The sequence below is a fragment of the Dendropsophus ebraccatus genome, chromosome 4, assembly GCF_027789765.1.
Source record: "Dendropsophus ebraccatus isolate aDenEbr1 chromosome 4, aDenEbr1.pat, whole genome shotgun sequence".
Lineage (NCBI taxonomy): Eukaryota > Metazoa > Chordata > Amphibia > Anura > Hylidae > Dendropsophus > Dendropsophus ebraccatus.
In genome coordinates, this window is record NC_091457.1 from 28,915,030 (window position 1) to 28,937,489 (window position 22,460).

The 22,460-nt window shown below is 44.2% G+C and overlaps 1 protein-coding gene across 1 annotated transcript; it reads left to right on the forward strand.

Moving 5' to 3' along the window:
- The first annotated feature begins 215 nt into the window (after positions 1-215).
- On the forward strand, positions 216-22,134 carry STX5 (syntaxin 5). Its single transcript, XM_069968223.1, has 11 exons — positions 216-325; positions 9,971-10,185; positions 11,775-11,845; positions 13,721-13,776; positions 16,243-16,313; positions 16,793-16,909; positions 19,036-19,092; positions 19,172-19,253; positions 19,491-19,591; positions 21,335-21,456; positions 21,579-22,134. Exons 2-11 carry the CDS (start codon positions 9,985-9,987, stop codon positions 21,736-21,738), a joined length of 1,038 nt encoding a protein of 345 aa, XP_069824324.1. The 5' UTR covers positions 216-325; positions 9,971-9,984; the 3' UTR covers positions 21,739-22,134.
- Positions 22,135-22,460: the final 326 nt, after the last annotated feature.

Genomic DNA, 22,460 nt, shown 5'->3' on the forward strand with positions numbered 1-22,460 from the left:
AAAACATGGTATATAGGAGCACTGTAATTCCTAGTGCTGATAGTGTGACTCCATTTCAGTGAAGTGCTGATAGCGTGACTGCAGTAAATAAGTAAATAACAGTCGTCCGTGAAACTAGTATCTAGGTAGCCCACAGTGCGACAGTACCGTCCGCCACTTCCGGGTTTATTTAACCCCGCCTATTTTCTTTACGTCAATGACCTGAGACGCGAGCTGCACAGGAACCAGTGACGCGTGAGTACGTGGCGCTGACGTCAGTGAAACCCCCGGCATAGACTAAGCTAGTCAGCAGCGGTGACCAGCGAAACAGACGGGAAAAAGAAACGTAAGTGCGGTTTGCCGGACACTCAGTAGTGTTATATGCCGAGGAGGATGGCGTGTTACTCGGGAGGCATCTCTTTACTTTCAGCCGGGGGGTAGGGGCGGGTTATCGTAGTTTATATCGATGACGTCATAACAAGGGGTCGCAGGGTAGGGGGGCTCTAGTTACTAGGGTGTGTGGGTGATGTCATATGTGGTCTTAGTCCCCAGTAGATACAGGGGCGCCACTTGTTGCCTAGTTACGTCAGTGATGCATTCCCTGTGTTTTCTTATGCTTCTGAACCACCTGAGTTAGGGATGGGGAACCTCAGGCCCTCCAACTGTTGCAAAACTACATCTCCCATCATGCCTGGACAGCCGAAGCTTTAACTGTCCAGGCATGATGGGAATTGTAGTTTTTCAACATCTGAAGAGCCAGAGTATCCCTGACCTAAGTTCTTGTGCCTCTAAATCAGTGATGGAGAACCTTGGCTCTCCAGTTGGTGCAAAACTACATCTCCCATCATGCCTGGACAGCCAAAGCTTTAGCTATGATGGGAATTGTAGTTTTAAAGAAACCCAAAGCTTTCTTATTGCCATGAATTGTGACACAAAATTTCATTTATAAATACATTATAGCACCAAGTCTGTGCGGAAACCGTAGTGGGCAGACTCCTTGTGGGCTAATGTACATATGGTTTCATTACATGTAAAAATGTACAATGTGGTCTAACAGGACTGGCAGAGGGCACTGCCACATGTGGTGAAAATCTGCAGCAAAGTAGATGAGGTTCTGTAAATTATAATCAGTGGATTTAGGGTCCATTCACATGTACAGGATCGCAGCAGATTTGACTGTGTGTGAATGAACTCTTAGGGTGCCTGCACACACCTAATCCGTAGTGGATTTCACGCTGCTGATGCGGATCCAGTGTCAGTTCATCCCTATGATAATACTCGCAGCGGGATTGACATCACCTCCTCCCCGCTCCGGCTTGCTTCAGGGGGGTTTTTGGCAGAGCGGGACGTCCAGCCGATCAGTGGCTGTGGCGAAGCAAGCAAACTGATTGGCTGAGTGGGACAAGTAGACGCCGGGAACCCCCGAAGCGAGCCAGAGCGGGGAGGAGGTGATGTCAATCCCGCTGCGAGTATGTATTTCTCATAGGGATGAACTGACGCTGGATCCGCAGCAGATTTCAATGCAAATCCGCAGCATGAAATCCGCTGCGGATCTGGTACGTGTGAAGATACCCTTAGGGTATATGCACACAGAGCAATTCTTGTGGAATTTTCAGCGAATTCCATGTCAAAATGCAAGCGGAATCCACTCGAAATTCCATCCGTAAAAAATGAGCAGTCATGGCTTCTATAGTATTTCCACACATTAGTGCAAGCGGCGGGAATTTCTGTTTGGATTCCGCGTTCCACCCATAAAATTGACATGTCAGTTCTTTGGGCGGATTCCCCTAGAGGAATCCTTTAGAAGTCATTGGGGTTTAAAGTGACTGTACCACCAGGCCCAGGCTGAAGCACTGGAGGCGGGGAGGTGGAAGGAAACCCTCGCCCCTCTATGATAGGGTTCCATTGATTCTAATGGAGTCACGTCATGGAGGGGCTGGGGTTTCTTCCCACTGGGGGTGGGTCGCCCTGCCTCCAGTGCATTAGCCTGGGCCTGGTGGTACAGTCCCTTTAAAGGGGTAGTGCGGCGGTAAAAAATTATTCACAGAATAACACACATTACAAAGTTATACAACTTTGTAATGTATGTTATGTCTGTGAATGGCCCCCTTCCCCGTGTCCCACTACCCCCACCCTTGTACCCAGAAGTGTAGTGCATTATACATACCTGATCCGTGCCGACACACGTCCGCCATCTTGTGCCAAACGTCATCTTCGGCCGGCCGGCCCGAACACCTCCGATCTTCCCGAGTGCCGGCCGCGTCATCAGCTGCTCAGCCGCGATTGGCTGAGCATAACTGTGCCCGGCCAATCGCGGCTCAGCGGCTGATGACGCGGCCGAGGGGCGGGGACAGCTCAGCCGCGGCTCTGTGGAGAGGCTGGAGCCGCCGGTACCACATCTCTCCTGACTGCCGGCCCTGCACCTCACAGCGCTGACCTGACACTCTCTGGACCCGACACTTTACCGCGCCGCCCGTCCCTTCACCGCTCTGCCTGCAATAATTTTTTATGAAAACCCAGTTTACAATTTTCACAAAAAATTAAATCGATTCTAACTTTCTGGACGAATTAATCGAATAATCGCCCAGCCCTAATTACAGGTGTGTAAAAGTGCTTCCCCCGCTGCCCTATCAAGGCTTTTAACGGCTACTTTAGGATAGTGTTGAAAGATTGATAGGTAGACATGTCTCTATAACACACTGAAGGACATTTTACCCAACTTTTTACTTAGAAAGGGAGCGCATTACTGGACTGAGTGAAACCTGATGGTCATTTTAATGACCATCTTCTAGGCTGTTTTGACCAATCTAGAAGCGCCCAGACAAACTGGTGGAGAGAATTGTTTAACCCTTTAAGGACCGTGCTAACTTTCGTTTTTGCGTTTTCGTTTTTTACTCCATGTGCTTTAAAAGGCCATAGAACTTGCATTTTACACCTACAGACCCACATGAGCCCTTATTTTTTGCATCACTAATTGTACTTCGCAATGACAGGCTGAATTTTTCCATTAAATATGCTGCGAAACCAGAAAAAAATTATATGCGCAGTGAAATTGAAAAAAAACGCAATTATTTTTCTTTGGGGGGGCTTCATTTTTACGCCGTGTGTCCTATGGAAAAACTTAGTAGTTATATATGTTCCTCAAGTCATTACGATTAAAACAATATATAACATGTATAACTTTTATTGTATCTGATGGCCTGTAAAAAATTAAAACCATTGTTAACAAATATACGTTCCTTAAAATCGCTCTATTCCCAGGCTTATAGCGCTTTTATCCTTTGGTCTATGGGGCTGTGTCAGGTGTCATTTTTTTGCGCCATGATGTGTTCTTTCTATCGGTACCTTGATTGGGCATATGCAACTTTTTGATCGCTTTATATTACATTTTTTCTGGATTTGATGCGACCAAAAATACGCAATTTTGCACTTTGGGATTTTTTTGCGCTTACACCGTTTACCGTGCGAGATCAGGAATGTGATTAATTAATGGTTCGGGCAATTACGCACTCGGTGATAAAAAAACATGTTTATTTATTATTTATTTTTATTTGTAAAATGGGAAAAGGGGGGTGATTCAGACTTTTATTAGTGGAGAGGATTTTTTATTAATAAAAACACTTTTTTTTTACTTTCCCCTGGGGGACTTCTATATACACAGAACTGATCTCCCATTGAGATCAATCCTGTGTATATAATAGAGCAGGGGTGGGGAACCTTTTCCATGTCGAGGGCCGGTCGGGCATTAATAAAATCATTCGAGGGCCGCATACCGTGTGCGGCAGTTAGTAGCGTGGGTTTGCAGCACCCAGGGCAAGGCAAAGTATTGTTCCCCTAGTTCCCCTGCTATTGTAGTTAACCCCCCCCCCCCCCCAGTGATGCCCCCTGTAGTCTAGTTAACCCCCAAGTCATGTCCCTGGTAGCCTAGTTAACCCCCCCCCAGTGATGCCTCTGGTAGGCCTAGTTAACCCCCATCAGGCATGTCCCTGGTGGCCTAGTTAACCCCCATCAGGCATGTCCCTGGTAGCCTAGTTAACCCCCATCAGGCAGGTCCCAGGTGGCCTAGTTAACCCCCATCAGGCATGTCCCTGGTGGCCTAGTTAACCCCCATCAGGCATGTCCCTGGTGGCCTAGTTAACCCCCATCAGGCATGTCCCTGGTGGCCTAGTTAACCCCCATCAGGCATGTCCCTGGTGGCCTAGTTAACCCCCATCAGGCATGTCCCTGGTGGCCTAGTTAACCCCCATCAGGCATATCCCTGGTGGCCTAGTTAACCCCCATCAGGCATGTCCCTGGTGGCCTAGTTAACCCCCATCAGGCATGTCCCTGGTGGCCTAGTTAACCCCCATCAGGCATGTCCCTGGTGGCCTAGTTAACCCCCATCAGGCATGTCCCTGGTGGCCTAGTTAACCCCCAAATAAACAAATAAACATCCCACTCACCTTACCTCCGTTCCCACGCTGCCCATGTCCTCTTCTGTCCCAGGTCCTCTGTGCCGGTCTTTCTCCTGCAGGCGGAGGAGACTGAAGACACGCGCCGCTCTGCTGGGGAAGAAGCCGGCATAGACAGCATCCTCCTGTGTCCGGCAGCTGTCACAGATACCGGAGGATGCTGTGTATGCCGGCTCCTTCCTCCTCCAGAGCGGCGCGCATCACAGGGGAGCTGTGGGCCGCATCGGGAGGTCTCAGGGGCCGGATGCGGCCCGCGGGCCGGAGGTTCCCCACCCCTGTAATAGAGCAATGATCCATCAGATCGGTGCTCTATTATAATTTTCTGCTGCAGACCATCTGAATAGATTGCCGAGCCGGGATCAGCGTCATTCCGACGCTGAGCCCCGGCCAGCTCATTAGAACGGATCTCCCCTCCGCGATCGCATCGCGGGGGGGAGATCCCCCACTGGCCACCAGGGAGAGGGGACACAGCTGCTATTCAAATGCAGCTGTCAGCTTTGACAGCGGCATTTGAATAGTTAATTAGCCGGCCGCGGCGATCGGCCGCGCCGGCTAATACACGCGGTCCCTGGCTGCACTTAGCAACCGGGGGCCGCGCGCTGCAGAGAGGGCTCACGCCGGGAGCCCTCTCTGTTTACTCTTAACGGCCGCATGACGGGTATACCCGTCATGCGTCGTTAAGAGGTTAATATGCTGACAAGCCTAAGCATATTCAACACAAAGCGACCAAATTATAAACGAAGATATACTCTTGATAAGGCGAGATTTGCTTTTTATCTGCCTCATTCCCAAGTGACTATCCCTGTTCAAATTAAGTAAGCTGAGCGCTAGCGACGAGGACATGACACCAGGCAAAAAGACGGTATAACCTCCTCTCTCAGCCGAGTCAGGAGTGCGCACTCATGCTTTATTTAGTTTTATTTGAAATTTATAAACTTTCAGTACAGGCGGGGTTTCACATCACAAGACACATACATATCACACTCTGATAGGTCAATCCATAGATGGTCAGCAGTTTCCTGTCCTGCGCAGTCAAGCTGGTACAACGTATTGTTTATATAAATAGACTCTCAACTCCACATATAACAGTGTCTCTTTCTTGTGTCTTTATTATGGCTGCGATGTAAGTTCAATGTGCTCATTGGTGTGCTGCCAGCATTCCTTTCCTTCTTCCAGAAGCAGTTACAAGGCTGAAGCCATTTTAGGGATTACAATGTTTTTACACAAAGTATCATCACCTTTATGGTCACTTTCACACTCTCATGTATCCAAAACAATCTAATCTATCTGCACAGAAAGAGAGCACCAACTGACAGCTCCCAGCTTGATGCTTTCCCAAGTTTGATGGGATACTTCCTGCAGACATGGGATCAGTTGTTGCTTTCCCTCAATATTTCTTATCCTTCTAGGGTATTTGGCTAGACAGGAGCAATGAGTTTATGTAAGGGTCCATTTACACAGAAAGATTATCTGACACATTATCTGCCAAAGATTTGAAGCCAAAGCCAGGAATGGATTTGAAAAGAGGAGAAATCTCAGCCTTTCTTTTATGACCTGTTCCCTGTTTATAGTCTGTTTCTGGCTTCAAATCTTTGGCACATAATGTGTCAGATAATCTTTCTGTGTAAATAGACCCTAAGTTGGATATTGACTGAAAGGGCCACACCTTGCCTTGGTGCTTTTTTGGAGGTATATCTGGCTAGTCTATGTTTCAGGACTCTTAAAGGGCACCTATCATTTAAACACACTTCTGACGTGTCATAGTGACATGTCAGAGGTTTGTATTGGTTGGTGTCTGGATGCTGAAACCCCTGCTGATCATTCGCTTTGCCTCTTCATCTCCATTTCCCTGCTAAAGTAGCTGTGGTTGGAATTATAATGGAGCCATATGAAACTTTCAGTAATTGCTGTACCAGAATTTCCATAGGGCTCCATTATAATTCCGTCCACCGCTACACACGCCTGCCCCTTCATTCAGTTGGTGGGTGTCTCGCCACCCAGACCCCTACCGATCCGATACAAACCTCTGACATGTCGCTATGACATGTCAGAAGTTTTCTTGACCCTTTGGTCAGGCCAGTTTTCTTTTTTGCGCTTTGGTTTTTCCTCCCCCTGTTTAAAAGGCCATAGTGCTTGCATTTTTTCACCTATAGACCCACATGAACCCTATTTTTCACAACACCAATTGTACTTTGCAATAACACACTTTGTTCCATAAAACGTGCAGCAAAACTGGAAAAAAAATATTTGCACGGTGAAATTGGAGAAAAAAAAAAACACAAAACAGACATGTTTTCTATGTTCCTCAAGTCAGTACAATTACAACAATAAGCAACTTATATAAATTTTATTTTAAAGAAACTAAATGTTCTTAAAATTCCTTCATTACCATCCTTTGGTCTTTGGAGCTATTTGAGGTGTCATTTTTTTGTGCTATGACCTGTACTTTCTGTCGGTACCTTGCTTATATGCGACTTTTTATTACACTTTTATGGATTTGATGTGACCAAAAATCAGCAATTTAGAGCTCTGGCATTTTTTGTGCTTGCGCCATTTACCGTGTTATATAGGGAATGCCATAATTTAATAGTTCTGGCAATTACGAACACCGCGATACCAAATATATATTTTTTTTAATTTTGTATTTATGAAATGAGAAAAGGGGGTGATTTAAACTTTTATTGGTGCAGATTTTTTAAATGAAAAAACATATTTCTTTTATTTACACTGTAAACTCCTGGGGCGGCAAGACGGGGATGAGATGTGGCCTCTTCACGGGTCTCATTTATCATGATTTACGCCTGCTCACAGGCATAAATCGTGATCCAAATCTATGCCAGGTCGGGCAGCTGGACAACAGGATTCATTAAGAGGCGTGCGCCTCTTAGTGAATCCGGTGGGGGTAAAGGGGCGTGGCCTAATTTAAGATGAACCCCCCCTCCAATGTGTTCTGAGAAGTTTTCAATATAAATCCTCATGATTCGTTCAATACATTGGTGAAATAAGAACTTGAAATTAGACTGGGGACATACAGCAATATTTGGTTGCGCACACAGTTAAAAATGTCAGGCTGCTATCTGGCAGAGTGTTGCTGTGTAGCTGTAGCCTAAAAGCAACAATTATATATGATCATATTGAGTAGGGACAGTAGGGTATAGTGATCATACTGGATTGGATGGTTCCCATAGTCAACATAGCTGAAGATACCATCACCCAGCGAAAGGTCTGCCTGACACTCCAGAAGCTGGATGTTTTTTATTTCTTTACTTTTATGTGATTAAATATTCTAATATCTCCACCAATAAACCTTTAAGTCAATCCTTAGTGTATAGTAGCAACTTGCATTGTCAGCAAACTCTTCCTTTGCAACAATTGAATGTTCCCTTCTTGAGGAAATCGGCATCTGTGAGAAACAACCCTTCTACTTTTTGTGCTAGAGCTGAAAGCATGTGGGCAAGGTTTACTATAGTGAGAAACTATAACATATAAGCCAGTGCTGGTTTTTCTTGCCTTAGGGCCTATTCACACTGAGCAAAACAGGTGGAAATTCTAAGCGGAACCAGTGCCGTGGACTCCTGCCTGCCCCACTGTCTCACGCGACTCAGCTCAAAGAAATGACATGTCAATTCTTTTAGTGGAGAGCAGCGATGCGCAAGACTTCACAGGCAGGCATGGGGCAGGTGGGATTTCGAGTGGAGTCTGCGGCAAGGGTTCCACTCGTAATTTCCACCTGTTTTGCTCAGTGTGAACAGGCCCTTATGCTTAAAGAGGTAGGAGATGGCAGGGGTCTGATCTCTGTAACCCCACAATCTCGGTATCAGGCCCCCAGCTTCTGTATTATGAATAGAGCTGTGGGTATGGCGCGTGGCTCTATTCATTCCTTTGGAGCTGACAGAGCAGAGTATAGCACCGTTCCAGCTTTCTCAGCTTTTTCCGTCGCTCCATAGCGTACCCGCCGCTCTATTCATAATACAGAAGCTGAGGGCCAATAGAGAGATCAGCGGGGCGTGCAGATTTCGCCCCCCCCCCCCCCCCCCCTATTATGTGGATAGGGGAAAAGTTGATTTTCTTGGAATACCCCCTTATGATAACCACTGGAATTTGCTTGGGTTGCTTGCAGTACACACGCAGATAACAGACCCATGCTTTTTCTTGTGCCTGTAGATTGACTATAGCATTATCCATGCATGTCTGGTATCCACTGTGCAGAGGGATACTTTCCTGTTTGAGTGGCCTTGCAAGTATCTTCCTGCTAGAGGTGGATAGACAGTCACAGGAAAACACACAACCCTCCATACTCCTTTCTCAGTGCTTACTGTGTGCGATGACTGGCATTGTTATGAAGGGACTGTGGGTGTTTTATCTCACATTCCCCTATAGCAGGATGGGCGGACAAGGTGAAGACATTAAAGGAGAAGTCCATTGTCCCGGAAAAGCGATCTACACATCTTACCCCGTCCGGGGTCAGCGCCATAATGGTTCGGCTCATCGACTTATGCTGCATATCAATGCTGCATAGGTCTCAATGAGAGATCAGTGCTCTTATATTAAAAGTCCCCCAGGGGGGCTTCTAGTATAAATGTAAAAGTAAAAATAAAAGTGTTATTATTAATAAAAAGCCTCCTCCCCTAATAAAAGTCAGAACCACCCCCCTTTTCTCATGTTATAAATAAAAATAAACAAACATGTTTCGTATCGCCGCGTGCGTAATCACCCAAACTATTAATTTATCCCATTCCCGATCTCGCACGGTAAATGGCGTAAGCGCAAAAAAATCCCAAAGTGCAAAATTGCGCATTTTTGGTCACATCAAATCCTGAAAAATTGTAATATAAAGCGATCAAAAAGTCGCATATGCGCAATCAAGGTACCGATAGAAAGTAAACATTATGGCGCAAAAAATTACACCTGACACAGCCCCATTATAGCCTGGGAATGGAGCGATTTTTAGGAACATATATTTGTTAACAATGGTTTGAATTTTTTACAGGCCATCAGATACAATGAAAGTTATACATGTTACATATCGTTGTAATCGTAACGACTTGAAGAACATGCATAACAAGTCAGTTTTACCCCAGGGCGAATGGTGTAAAAACAAATGCCCCCCAAATAAACAAAATACGTTCTGTTTTTTTTTAGTTTTGTTTTTTTTTTTCTATTTCACCACACTTTGAATTTTTTTCTGGTTTTGCAGTGTACTTTATGAAAAAAAAGGGCTCATGTGGGTTTCTAGGTGAAAAAATTTAAATTGGCTGGGTCCTCTAAGGGTTAATGTTTAAACAACTTGAGCTGTTTTGGTGGTTGCAGAACATTGCATTTAATTAAAAGGGTGATGGGCTAGGCATTGTTTTGGTGTGTTTGGTATTTCCCTTACAAACTCTTGAAAACTCTGTGTAATTTATTTGCTTGGAGAAGATAACAAAATACTGTCTATTTCTTTCTAAACCATGAGAAGTTAATATTACTCAAAATGTCCAAATTTGTCTTGTTCCAAACCATATCATATGGAATGTAATAATTTAAGTATTTTTCCGCAGCTGGCCCAGGACCCATGAACACTCGTAAACGTCACGGTTCCCGAAACACTGAGAACGGAGTTTACGTAGGACCCCCACAGACTCAGGTCCTGCCCTCCCAAGCCAGCCAAGAAGTTTTATCTCCTCCTACTCTCGTTCCGCCAGCTGAAAATATGTCTTGCCGCGACCGCACTGCTGAATTCATGTCTGCATGCAAGTCCTTGCGTGGACGCCAGGTTAGTGGTGTTGTAAAAGGGGAAGAGAGCAATGTCTGAGATATATAGAGATAAATGCAAGACTTTTTTTACACACAATTTTATCGTGCCCTGCGCACTCGGGGAAGGCAAACTCCCCATGAAGCCTCTGATTTTGTAGTTAACCCCCATCACCATGATGCTCCCTGTATTTTAGTTGACAGTGACCCCAGTCTGTACCTCTCTTTCTTCTCCTGCAGTCTGTACCAGAGGAGCCTCCCTTTATCAGTGTGGAAACATAATAAAGAAGTCATACTTACCCATACCCATGCCACTGCAGCACAGTGTCACCATTCATGGTTCCCCACCAATCTCCTAATTCAACAAACTACCTAGCATATATGAAAGCACAGAGACTGCAGATATCAGGAAAAAGAACCTGCAACATAGGTTCTATACTACTGACGTTAGTGAAAATCATGTATAGGAACTTCGAGGAGCTAGGCCAGGAGCATCCAGGCATTTATTCCAAACAAGTCGTACAATGAATAGGATGTGGGCGACTGTTCTTTGCTCACAGACATTAAAATATAAACCAGTAGGAATTGCTGTAGTTTTACTGAGTTATCTCATCGTATGGCCAAGGTTACTATCATCCCGAAACAGTTGGGGGCAGCCCCAAAACGTATGGAGAATGCCCACTTGTATATATCACATCATGACATTTGTTGCAAATAGACACGTCTCGTGCATTGGTTTGAAATATGAATTTAGGATTAGGATACACAGGGTACAGTAGGTACAGATGTCTCTCCTGTTGGTCAATTATCAGCCTCCCACTTTTCCCGTAATGTCATCGGAAATTTCCCCTTAGCTGTTGCATTTGTGCAGCTGAAAAAATACATGGCCGCAAGACTCTCATCATCCTTTGCCTGTTGCAGCGACTCCAGTTTAAAACACGGGTGTTGAGATGCCCATATGATAGATCAAAATAGGGAGTGAACCTTATGAAATACCTAGAAGGAAGCCAAATGGGAGATGTGTGCAAGATGTATAACAATTGTGGCATCCAGATCATTTTCACAGTGTTCGCCTTCCCCACCACCGATAATGGGAGCTTAAGCCAGATTGCGAGTTTTGGCTGAAACCTTAGAGCTGAGGTTTACTGACTCCACAGCCCTGATCAACACCCATTCTACAGAGCTACTGACAGCCAGGCTCTCTTAGTGTACTGTATGTACTAATGTATAAGAATATTCAGTATATGGGGTAAGGCTTTGTATTTGTAGTTCTCTGTTAGGAGAAGTGTTTGATCAGAGCAGGGACCAGAGCTTGGGCAGCCCTGCAGTTCCCGACTAGAAAGTTGTTGACGCCTGAGAGGCCCATGCTATGTTTTTTGCTGCCACTCAAAGTATGATAGTAATATATGATGATGGTTGTCAGCCACGTCTTTGTATGTTTAAAAAAAAAGTTTGAATCTAGCCTAACCGGACAACACCTGTAACTGAACTGGCATAAGAACTTATATTTTGTATTTTTAAAACTGTAGCACAGTTCACTGATCATGACTATTATCCAGTTATATTTTTCTCTGCCCTCCTATATGAGAATTGTTTTTCTTTGCTTTACAGAATGGTGTACAGCTGTCCAATCCATCTCTTAATGCTGTAAAACAGAGAAGTGAATTCACACTTATGGCCAAGTAAGAAGCTCAGCAACAAATATATTTTAAAATAAACCCGGTGAATTTATAATTAATTGTACCTCATAAAAATACTAAAATCTGTGCATATTGGTTATCTAGAAGGAAGAAAATGGTCTCTCCAGTGCCACCTGTATTAGGGCTGGGCAATATACCGTGAAAATACTAATACAGTCTCTGGCGTTGTTTAACAAACCTTAACTTTGCCAGGACGTTATTTGCGTTATTTCTATGTCCCCGTTCGAGGTCTGAGCTGTGAGCGCTGCATGTGCAGTGACGCTTGTGTGTGAGAGTCTCCCCCAGCATGGCCCAGTCCAGTGTGGACAGTGCCCCCAGTATGAAAGCGCTCCCCTCCCCCAGCACAGCCCGGTCCGGAGAAACACCCCCCCCCCCCCCCCCCCCCCCCCGCCAGCAGAATGGTCTGGTCAAGTTTGTGAGAGCGCCCCCCTCCTTCTCATTATAGAAAGAGACATTGCTGTAAGGCAGTTCTGCCTACTGCAGCCCTGTATTGTTACTGAGGGGACTACAGGTCCCAGCATGCAGTCTGTCTGTGTCCTAGTCCATAGTCCAGTGCCCCCTATATACATGTCCTGTAGTGTGTACATAGTCCAGTGCCCCCTGCATACACGACCTGTAGTGTGTACATAGCTGTATACCTGCGTATACACGTCCTGTAGTGGCTGTATTCATGTCCAGTTCTTTACTAAGACCCCCTAATAATGACAAATAATAATAATGACTGTAGACTAAAGGGAACAGCCTTGGGTTGCTGCTTAGTGAGTTACTTATTTTTATTTTTATTTTTTTTTAAACAAAACCTCCCCGCTGTGGCTTACAAAAGGGGCGTGTCATAATTGTTCAATTATCGTTACTGCGGCTACATGTACAATTAACTGTGATACTGATTTAGGCCAATATCGCCCACCCCTAACGTGTATGTATAAGAGTTAAAACCTCCCCAGAACTGCATCAAAGGCTTCACGCCCTGCCAAACAGGACCCGGAAACTGTCTTTGGCTTGGTTGAAAGCCGTTATTATGTTTCAAGGCTTTTTAATGCGCCAAACATTGATTTACTGGTTAGCTATGATCTTTTTTTGGACAACTAATTTGCATATATTTTTCCCAGGAAACATTGCCCATATGACTTCCTATGCCAGCAGGATCTCTTAATGTGGAACAGCCCACATGTAATGGGAAGTGAATGGGAGCAGAGCTGCAGTAGCCCAGCGCAGCCATGTTTGCATATTTCATAACCCTGATGGGCATTGGATCTCCCACCAATCAGTTATAGATCCTGAGGGTAGGCCATCGAAAAGAAAAAAAAATAATAAGTCAGAGAAACCCCTTTAAGCTTCTGGCTGTGTTTCTTTTACATCTTTCCATTGAAATTGTTCCCGGTGTCACTATATGCTGAATACAATTTCTTAGTAATCATGTTCTGTTTCAGAATTTTGCATGTGATATGTTTACTAATGAATGGGCAATAATATGTCCTCTTCCTGAGTCTATTCTATTGGGAAGAGTGAGTAGGATTTAGTGACATTGGTCCATTGTCTGATGGAGTGTCAGTCTTCTCTCCAGTGTAGCAGGCCTATGTCCTATTGATGTATATGATGCAGGCTTAAAGCCAAAGCCTGTTATACCTGGTATTGTTCTAATCTTACTTTTTCAGCATGTTGAGATCCAGCATACCTGCCTTTTCGACTGACATATGCTAGATTATCTACATGTTCATCTATGAACAGCTAGTTAATAATGAAACATTGGCGTCATACCTCTGTCATAAGCATAGGTAGAGCTTATTTTTTTTTAAATGTGCTGCCACTTAAATCTGTATGCAACCGAGTCACCTTGGAACTCTTTTTGCTCTGCAGACGTATTGGAAAGGACCTTAGCAACACATTTACCAAATTGGAAAAGTTAACGATATGTAAGTATAGAAAATAACTTTTTATCTTACTGGTTTTAATAAATTTATAGTGGTCATAGATATCATCATACTACAAGCATAATGTATTTTTAAGAATGTGACTATTCAAGACTAATAGGTATCTTTTCGGTTTGGTAGTATACAGCCTAGTAATTGAGTTGCAGTTTCCTAATAAATCTTTGCTAGCAGAATTTCTTCTGCTTCTAGTTAGATTTAGTAGCCATTTTATATCAGAATATATTCGCGGAGCGGGGTAGCGTGGGTGCGCAGCACTCGGGGCAAGGAAAAGTATTGTGCCCCTGCTATTGTAGTTAACCCTGTTTGATGCACTTGTACCTAGTATGAATCCTTAGTGATGCCCGGTAGCCAGAGTTAACCCCCAGTGATGCCCCTGGTAGCTGTAGTTAACCCCTTATTGATGTCCCTGGTAGTCTAGTTAACCCCCCAGTGATGCCCCTGCTAGTTATAGTTAACCCCCTGTGATGCCCCTGGCAGTCTAGCTAACCCCCCCAGTCATGTCCCTAGTAGTGTACTTAGCCCCCAGTGTCTGTCTCAAATAAAAAAAAAATAAACATCCCACTCACCTTTCCTCCGCTCCCACGCTGCCCAGGTCCTCGTCTCTCCCCTCTAGCCTGTGCCCGTCTTCTCCTGCAGGCGGCGCACAATGAAATGACGTCATCGCGCGTAGCCCGCAGGAGACGGAAGACGTACTCCGCTCTGGTGGGGAAGGAGCCGGCACAGACTGCATCCTCCTGTGTCTGGCAGCTGTCACAGAGACAGGAGGATGCTGTGTATGCCGGCTCCTTCCCCCACCAGAGTGGCGCACATCACAGGAGAGCCGTGGGCCGCATCTGGAGGTCTCAGTGGCCGGATGCTGGCGGTTCCCCACTGCTGGTCTAGAGAGTAATGGGGGCTCATCAGTCATCAGGGGACCCTGGAGAGGACACAGCAGGGCACCTAAGGAGCACAGACAGGTAAGCGTAACATTTTTGTTACATTCTCCACCAGGGCAGCATTACATAAAAAAACACTGAATATCTCCTTTAACCTTACACAGGTTTAGCAAAACAGTACTCCATTATCATGAGCTTAGATGCACGCACATCCAGCAGTTATACTATAAATACAGTGGCCCAATAGGCCACATCAGATGTTCTAGGCATAGATACAATAGCTCAATAGAAAGTATCACAAATAGGCCTAGATATACTGGAGAAACTATACAGCCCAAAATATTGCCCCTGCTACTGATAAAAGGCTCTGACTGCTGTAAGTGCCAGTGTCAGGTGCAGTTTGCAACTAAGCTCCATTCACTTTAGAACTGAGTTGCAAAAACTGCACCCAAACTGGAGACATAAGTTGTGCTTTCTCTAGAGCAGTGCTTCTCATTTCCAGTCCTCAGGCCTCACCAACAGGTCATGTTTTGAGGATTTCCTTAGTATTGCACAGGTGATATAATTATACTCAGTGCATCAGGTATTCTCACAGGTGTTATTTGTATAAGAAATCCTCAAAACATGACCTGTTGGTGAGGCCTGAGGACTGGAATTGAGAAGCACTGCTCTAGGGAAAACAAAGTGGCGGTGTTTTTTTATGCTAGATAACCCCTTTAAGCCTGCAGGCTGCACTACCAACCTCAAGATGGCCGTTGCAATGGTAGTTTTTTCATGACATAATGACTAAATGTACATTCCCAGTGTTTCTATTCTCTTCCTCCTCCCCACTGTAATGTAACATAGTTTGCTCGATGGCAATAGGTCGCCTTAAAGGGGTATTCCCATCTCAACTCATATAGTTAAACTTGTTGGGTTTGTCAAGTAAAATACATTTATTTAGCTAATTTGCCTCCTCCTTATCCTGATATGCTCTTCCCTCCCATTGTTGATAGCTCATTGTCTAGGTTACCCACCACCTCTCTACTCTAAAAGCAGTGGAACTCAATGATGCTGAGAATGAGGATGATATTGCCTTTCCTTGAATGTAGTATGCCACACCATTCATGTGCTATCGAGCTGCCAAAAACTTCAGAGTTAAGCGGCCCTGTAGAGAATTAATGGAGCAGTGGCTGCACAGAAGTGCTCTATTTACAGTCTGCCACCCAGTTTAGAGATCAGGGGTGGCCTCTGGCAGTCTGACCCGTTTTTTTCCAGAAACATTACCTCTTTTGTCTTCAGCTTAGGTGTGGCTTTGCAGCTCAGTTCCATTGAAGTCAATGGACCTGAACTGTAACACCACACACATCCTGAAGACAGGTGTGGTGCTCGAAAGTAATTTCTTTTTTTTTCTTGTACACTTTATACTTGTCTACTTGCATTCTGTACAGCCACGGCTATCCATCTTGTTTCAAAATGTCATACGTGTTCCCAAGGTTGCTGTCAAGATCATCATCTCTGATTTCTCGTGTTGTTGTCTACAGTAACTTCTTATCTGGTTGCAGTTAATGAAAATATTTTATTTTTCCTTTAGTGGCTAAAAGGAAGTCTCTCTTTGATGACAAAGCTGTGGAAATTGAGGAACTGACATATATTATTAAACAAGTGGGTGGCTATACAGATAACATATGTTTAAAGGGAACCTGTAACCCGTATTTTGGCACAGAGCCTGCCTGACCCCCCCCAGGTGGAGCTCCGAAGACTTAGCCTTTGCTGGAAGTCCCACTCCTGGACCCGGTCCCCAGACGGAGGTATCTGCGCCTGAAGCTGAGCTCGCTGTATGCTAATTACCAGAGATGAGTCAGATGCCCATAGAGACTGGAGCCGTCATTCTCTATGGGCATCGGACTAATCTCTGGTGCATGTGCCGACGGCGAGATGTCCGTCCCGGGACTAGGTCCAGCAGCAGGACTTCCAGCAAAGGCTAAGTATCTGGGGCTCCACTGGGGGGAGGGGGGGGGTTCGGGCGGGATCTGCCCCGGAATGCCGGGTGACAGGTTCCCTTTAAGTATACTGCATTATACACTCTTTTATGTTACTGTATGATGGCCTCCTAATGCATGGATTATTTCTGTATTTCACAGGACATTAATAGTTTGAATCAGCAGATTGCCCAGTTACAGTCCTTTGTGAGAGCCAGAGGCAGCCAGAGTGGACGCCATCTCCAGACCCATTCTAATACTGTGGTGGTCTCCCTTCAGGTGAGGTGGATATATACTGAAATTGACCAATTGTTAGTTTAATAACTTTAGTACTCATGCTGCTTGCCCTAAGGACAATAAAAGTTAAATCTAAATAGAAATACAAAAGGTCAGGGGTTGGCAAGGTCCCCTGTTCCTTTGTCTGTTGCCCCAGTTAACAGGTATGCCATGCTTCATGTTCTATATCTGTCCAATGCAGAAGATGTTTCCTATACAAATTTGCTACTGCTCTGGACAGTTCCTGTCAGACAGAGGTGACAGCAGAGAGCACAGTGTCAGACTGGAAAGAGTACACCACTTCCTGCAGGGCATACAGCAACTGATAAGTACTGGAAGGCTTGAGACTTTTATATAAAAAAAAACAAAAAACTTTATGCATTGTATTACTTTATGACACTAGTAGATTTGTGCCCCTTTATGGAAATACAAGCAATTTAAGTCTTTATTATAGACTACCTGCATTTTTTTGCAGATCTTTTTATTTTTGGTGGGGTGGGGGGGGGATTCATTTTGTGCCCTGATGTGTAGATGTTATCTTTATCATTTTTGTATAGACTGGAGTTTTTGATCACTTCTTATTCAATTTTATCTGAGATGTGATATTACTAGAGATAGCCGACCATGTTCTTTCAGGTACAGTATGTGTTTGAGTATCTGGGTACTTGTCCTTGGTATTTGAACTAATATCACTGGGTACTCGAGTAAAACAGTCAGTCTCCATAACAGGATGTGCACACGGGGAAGGGGCTGGTACATCCTGCTATACTACAGCCATGTTGGCTGCTTGCTTAAAGGGGTAGTGCGGCGGTAAGCAATTATTCACTAAATAACACACATTACAAAGTTATACAACTTTGTAATGTATGTTATGTTAGTGAATGGCCCCCTTCCCTGTGTTTCCCCCACCCACGCCACCCCCGGAAGTGTAGTGCTCTATACTCACCTGATTCGTGTCGACCCCCGTCCGCCATCTTGTGACAATGATGTAATCTTCAGGCAGCCGGCCGAACCGCTCCGACCGTCCCTAGTGCAGACAGGGATCGACACGAATCAGGTGAGTATAGAGCACTACACTTCCGGGGGTGGCGTGGGTGGGGGAAACACAGGGAAGGGGGCCATTCACTAACATAACATACATTACAAAGTTGTATAACTTTGTAACTTGTAATGTAACTTTGTAACTTGTAATGTAACTTTGTAACTTGTAATGTGTGTTATTTAGTGAATAATTGCTTACTGCCGCACTACCCCTTTTAACAGTTTTTTTTCTGTTCGTATCACGTGACCTGGGTGTTTATAGACCCAAGTCATCTGATGCTTGGCTCGCTTACGGTCTGGGAGCTGATAGGGAGAGCTGCTGGAGCAGGAACAGAGCATGTGTGGGACCTAGTGTGTTAGGCAGGTAGGCAGTCTCTTTTGTGACAGAACAAGTAACTATGTTCCAGACATTATACAAGTATTATATTAAATACTAATACTGATATACAGCTAGTATACACAGAACGCCACAACTACCCAAAAGTTCTTTTTAGGACTAGTGTTATGCTTTTGTGGGGGAAAAAATGATTATCTGACATACAGTATAATACCACCATGCGGGGGGGTTGGGTTGGTCTGGTGTTTGTTTGTTTTTTTTTTTTGTTTTTTTTGTTTTTTAAAGAAGACTTTGATAGACACATGGTTCAGTGCAACCTGTTATGTGAAAATATCAGAAGGGGAGCCACCACTGGCAACCTGACCACCACCAGCACCTCCAGCTTCCTCTCCTGTCTGGCACTGATCTCACCAACTGGTGCCTGGCAGGAGAAGGGAGAAGACTGTGCAGCTATCAGTAGATGCACAGATCACTCGGCGCTTGGGCACAGCGTTGAATCAGCACTGTGCCTGAACATTAGGGAAGCAGTCAGGGCGATGTCGGGATGCCCTGTTTGTGGAATATAGGTACAGGAAAGCTGTGTGACTGAAAGTGAGGAAGAAAAATTACAAATTCTAAGATAAAAATTGGCATTGTCCATAAGGGGCTAATGGGGGGGATATATGGCTCTGAAAATGCATTTTTTTTTATGAAATAAAAGAAGCAACGTTTTATTTATTTATTTATTTTTTTTTTTCCTTTTTTTTTCTAGTCAAAACTGGCATCGATGTCTAATGATTTCAAGTCTGTACTAGAAGTAAGAACAGAGGTGAGTAATATTTTTTTCTCACAAGAAATTGTATAGAAGAACGTTTTTGTTTGTTTAACACTAGTTTTTTACATGGCAGAATCTAAAGCAGCAGCGAAGCCGCAGAGAACAGTTTTCTCAGGGCCAGGTCTCCTCTTTCCCTCTCCATCACAACAGCATGGGTAATTCTTTTTAAAGGATATACGGTAGTCTGCATGCCAGGCTTTTTATATGCCTTTCAGTGATGCAATTCCAATTGTTTTCAACCCCCTCTAATGTGACTTTCAACACTTGTCTTCTGGTATCCCTTTTACATTGACGTCTTTTGTAGTGTAAAGTTGTGGGGTTTTAGGGGTCTTTTTTGGATTTTTTTTTTTTTTTAGTTGTGTTTGTCTCATTACCTATCTTCTTTTTATTAGGCCCATCGGTTCTCTTTCAAGATGATTCCCGCAGACATGGTGATGTGACAATAGAGATGGATTCTAAAGTCAGTCAACAGTTGCAGCTAATAGATGAGCAGGTAGGGGCAAGAAAGCATAGTTCTGGTTAATTCCTTCACTGCCAGGCAGGTTTTACACTTCTAGTATACTCTAAATGACATAGTACCATAACAAAAAATATAAATGTGTGGGTGTGTATATATAATATTATTTTTTTCTGAAAACAGATGGCTTTTATGTGGAAAAAATCAAGAAATTTTGGTCTGTTCCAGGTCCAGAGCTGTAGACACGGGCAGATAGGTCATAGCGAGATAAAACAAGTGATTCCTTTGTCTTTGCTTTGCCATTTGCAGTGTTTTAAAATTGCATTATAAAAGTGCCCAGGAAGTGATGCTCAGCCACTGCATGCACGGCTCTTTCCACACACCCTCCCTGTCTTTACTTTAATGTACAGGAGTGAGCCTCTAGCTTTGTACATCCATTAGTCAAAGAAAGGAGGTTGTGGGAGAGAAGTAGCATGCATGCTGTGGCTCAGCATCACTTCTGTGGCAATTCAGCTTCCAAGGAAAAATGTGATTTTATAACTTTGCAAATGGCCTTCAGCAAAGAAAAAGAAAGGCATTATATGTTTCATCTCTGTCTTCCGGTGTCTTCAGCTCTGTACCTGACATTCCCTTTATAAACATTCCCAGTAAATGTTTCTCTTGCATCTTCCCTCTCCATGTTCTTCATTACCCATTGACAGAACACAGGAAGTAAATCTTTTCATCCCACTCCCAGACTAGTACACCCTGGATATTGCACTTAGAACTTTGATCCAAGTATCATTTGATACCTTAGATTCTAGGCTAAAAGGGGTGTTCCACCCAAAAGCTTACCCATAGGTCAACATATTGCAAAAAGCAAGTAATTACCTATTTTGAGCTGTTTTCTGGCTATTTCCTCTAATTCATCCCCTCTGGACATAAAAAAAGAGCTAAACTGCTCCCTGCTTCTGGCCCCCACCTTTTTAGGCAGAGAACACGTGTTTTTCCTCTCTTCAATGGGTCAGGTTAGCAATTTATAACCCTGCCCACTGAAGAGAGGGAGGAAACGTTACCCACTGACATCGGGTGTAGTGCGCCGTGCCTCCAGTAACAGCATGCGCCCTCTGCCTGCACACACACACACACACACACACACACGAGGCGGACCAATCTATTATGTCCCACTCATTCTGTACTTCTTACGGTTCTCCGTCTCCTCAGTGTTCCAGGTTGTAAATGTAAGACATGAGAAACGTGAAGAACGGGAATCCACCGCTTGTATCTCGCATCCCCCTCTCTCTCCTCATCCCCAATTCCCCCGCGACCACAGCTCACATAATGGCCAGGGCTGTGGGACTACTCAGCCCAGCTATCTGTGACAGGATCCCACTTCACAGCCCTGCCCACCCGGACCTCAGCCCCGGTCGCAGCAGAGATCCCACTTCTCCATCGCCCTTCCCACCTTGACTTCAGCCACAGGCCAGCGCAGGGATTCCCCTTCTCTTTAACCTAACCCCTATCTTGGATATAGAACAGCTTTTAGAAAAACTTGTAACTAAGGAACGTCAGCAGCTAGAAAGATGGGAGACAGGCGAGTGAGGAATTGGCAAGAAAGATAAGCTTAGTTTGGGAGCATTTCATTTTTCACATCTTGGTGGAATACCCCTTTAAATGTGTACTGTAATATTCTGTAAATGTAAATCATGAAGAATGAAAAGATGGACTATGTTACTGAGAATTTGTTTTACCTGCGGAAAAAAAAAACAAAAACACAGATTATACTTCATTTTTATTCAGGATTCGTATATACAGAGCAGAGCAGACACCATGCAGAACATAGAATCCACTATAGTTGAACTGGGCTCCATCTTCCAACAGTTAGCTCACATGGTGAAGGAGCAGGAGGAAACTATACAAAGGTGAGGGTTAGCAGAATCAGCCATGACTAAATACGCCACCTGTAACTTCAGTAACACGTTCCTGATACCTCTGCCTCTTTAATTCTATTTTCTTTTTATATTTCTCATATTCTAAACTCCAGAATTGATGGAAATGTGGAAGAAACACAGTTGAATGTGGAAGCTGCCCACTCGGAGATCCTGAAATATTTCCAATCAGTCACATCAAACCGCTGGCTCATGATAAAGATCTTTCTTATACTTATTGTTTTCTTTATCATCTTTGTGGTCTTCTTGGCCTAAGACTATTGTGCTAAAATCAAAAGTATCAGCACACTCCATGCTACCTCCAGATAGCCCAGTTCTACAAAAAGGAAGGAATATCAGATATTGTCGCTGCTTGTATGTTTAGGAGAGAACTTGGGTACATGTGTGAGGGATGGCAGAGGTGTGTTGTGACTTCTTGGGGTTGGGCATCCAGTTACAACCATAGTATGCCCTTTCCTGAATAAACTGTGCACATATTTGATAGTGTCATAAAAGAAAGGATGAACGGTTGATGGCTATGTGTGTATGTATGTATAGATTTATTATAAGCATTATATACATATAAATAAGTTTTAGCCTATGTAAATATATATGCACACAGTCATTTAGTGTATTGTATGAATATGAGTAGTGTGTGTGTGTGTGTGTGTGTGTGTGTGTGTGTGTGTGTGTGTGTGTGTGTGTGTGTGTGCGTGCGCGCGCGAAAAAGTGTGCCTGTAAATGTATGCAGATGTGGGTGAACAGTTTATCTATATAGACTGTGACATTTGCCAACATTCTTGAAGTGTTTCGAGAATTGTGTATGAAACATGTAAAGAAAGACTGAGTAACTGACTAATCTGAAGTGTCTTATTGAACTGGAGGCATTTACCAGGATCAGCCAGGTTCACAGGCTCTGTACACAGGCTTTTTTGTTATTTTAATCTCCATCTTGACTTTTTAAATTATTGACAGTCCTTTAACAAAAGAGATACCAT

Coding starts and splice junctions, on each gene's coding strand:
- STX5 (XM_069968223.1), top strand. CDS start 9,985: ATGAACACTCGTAAACGTCACGGTTCCCGAAACACTGAGAACGGAGTT. Junction 10,186..11,774: donor AGTCCTTGCGTGGACGCCAG/GTTAGTGGTGTT, acceptor TTTGCTTTACAG/AATGGTGTACAGCTGTCCAA. Junction 21,457..21,578: donor CAGGAGGAAACTATACAAAG/GTGAGGGTTAGC, acceptor TCTAAACTCCAG/AATTGATGGAAATGTGGAAG.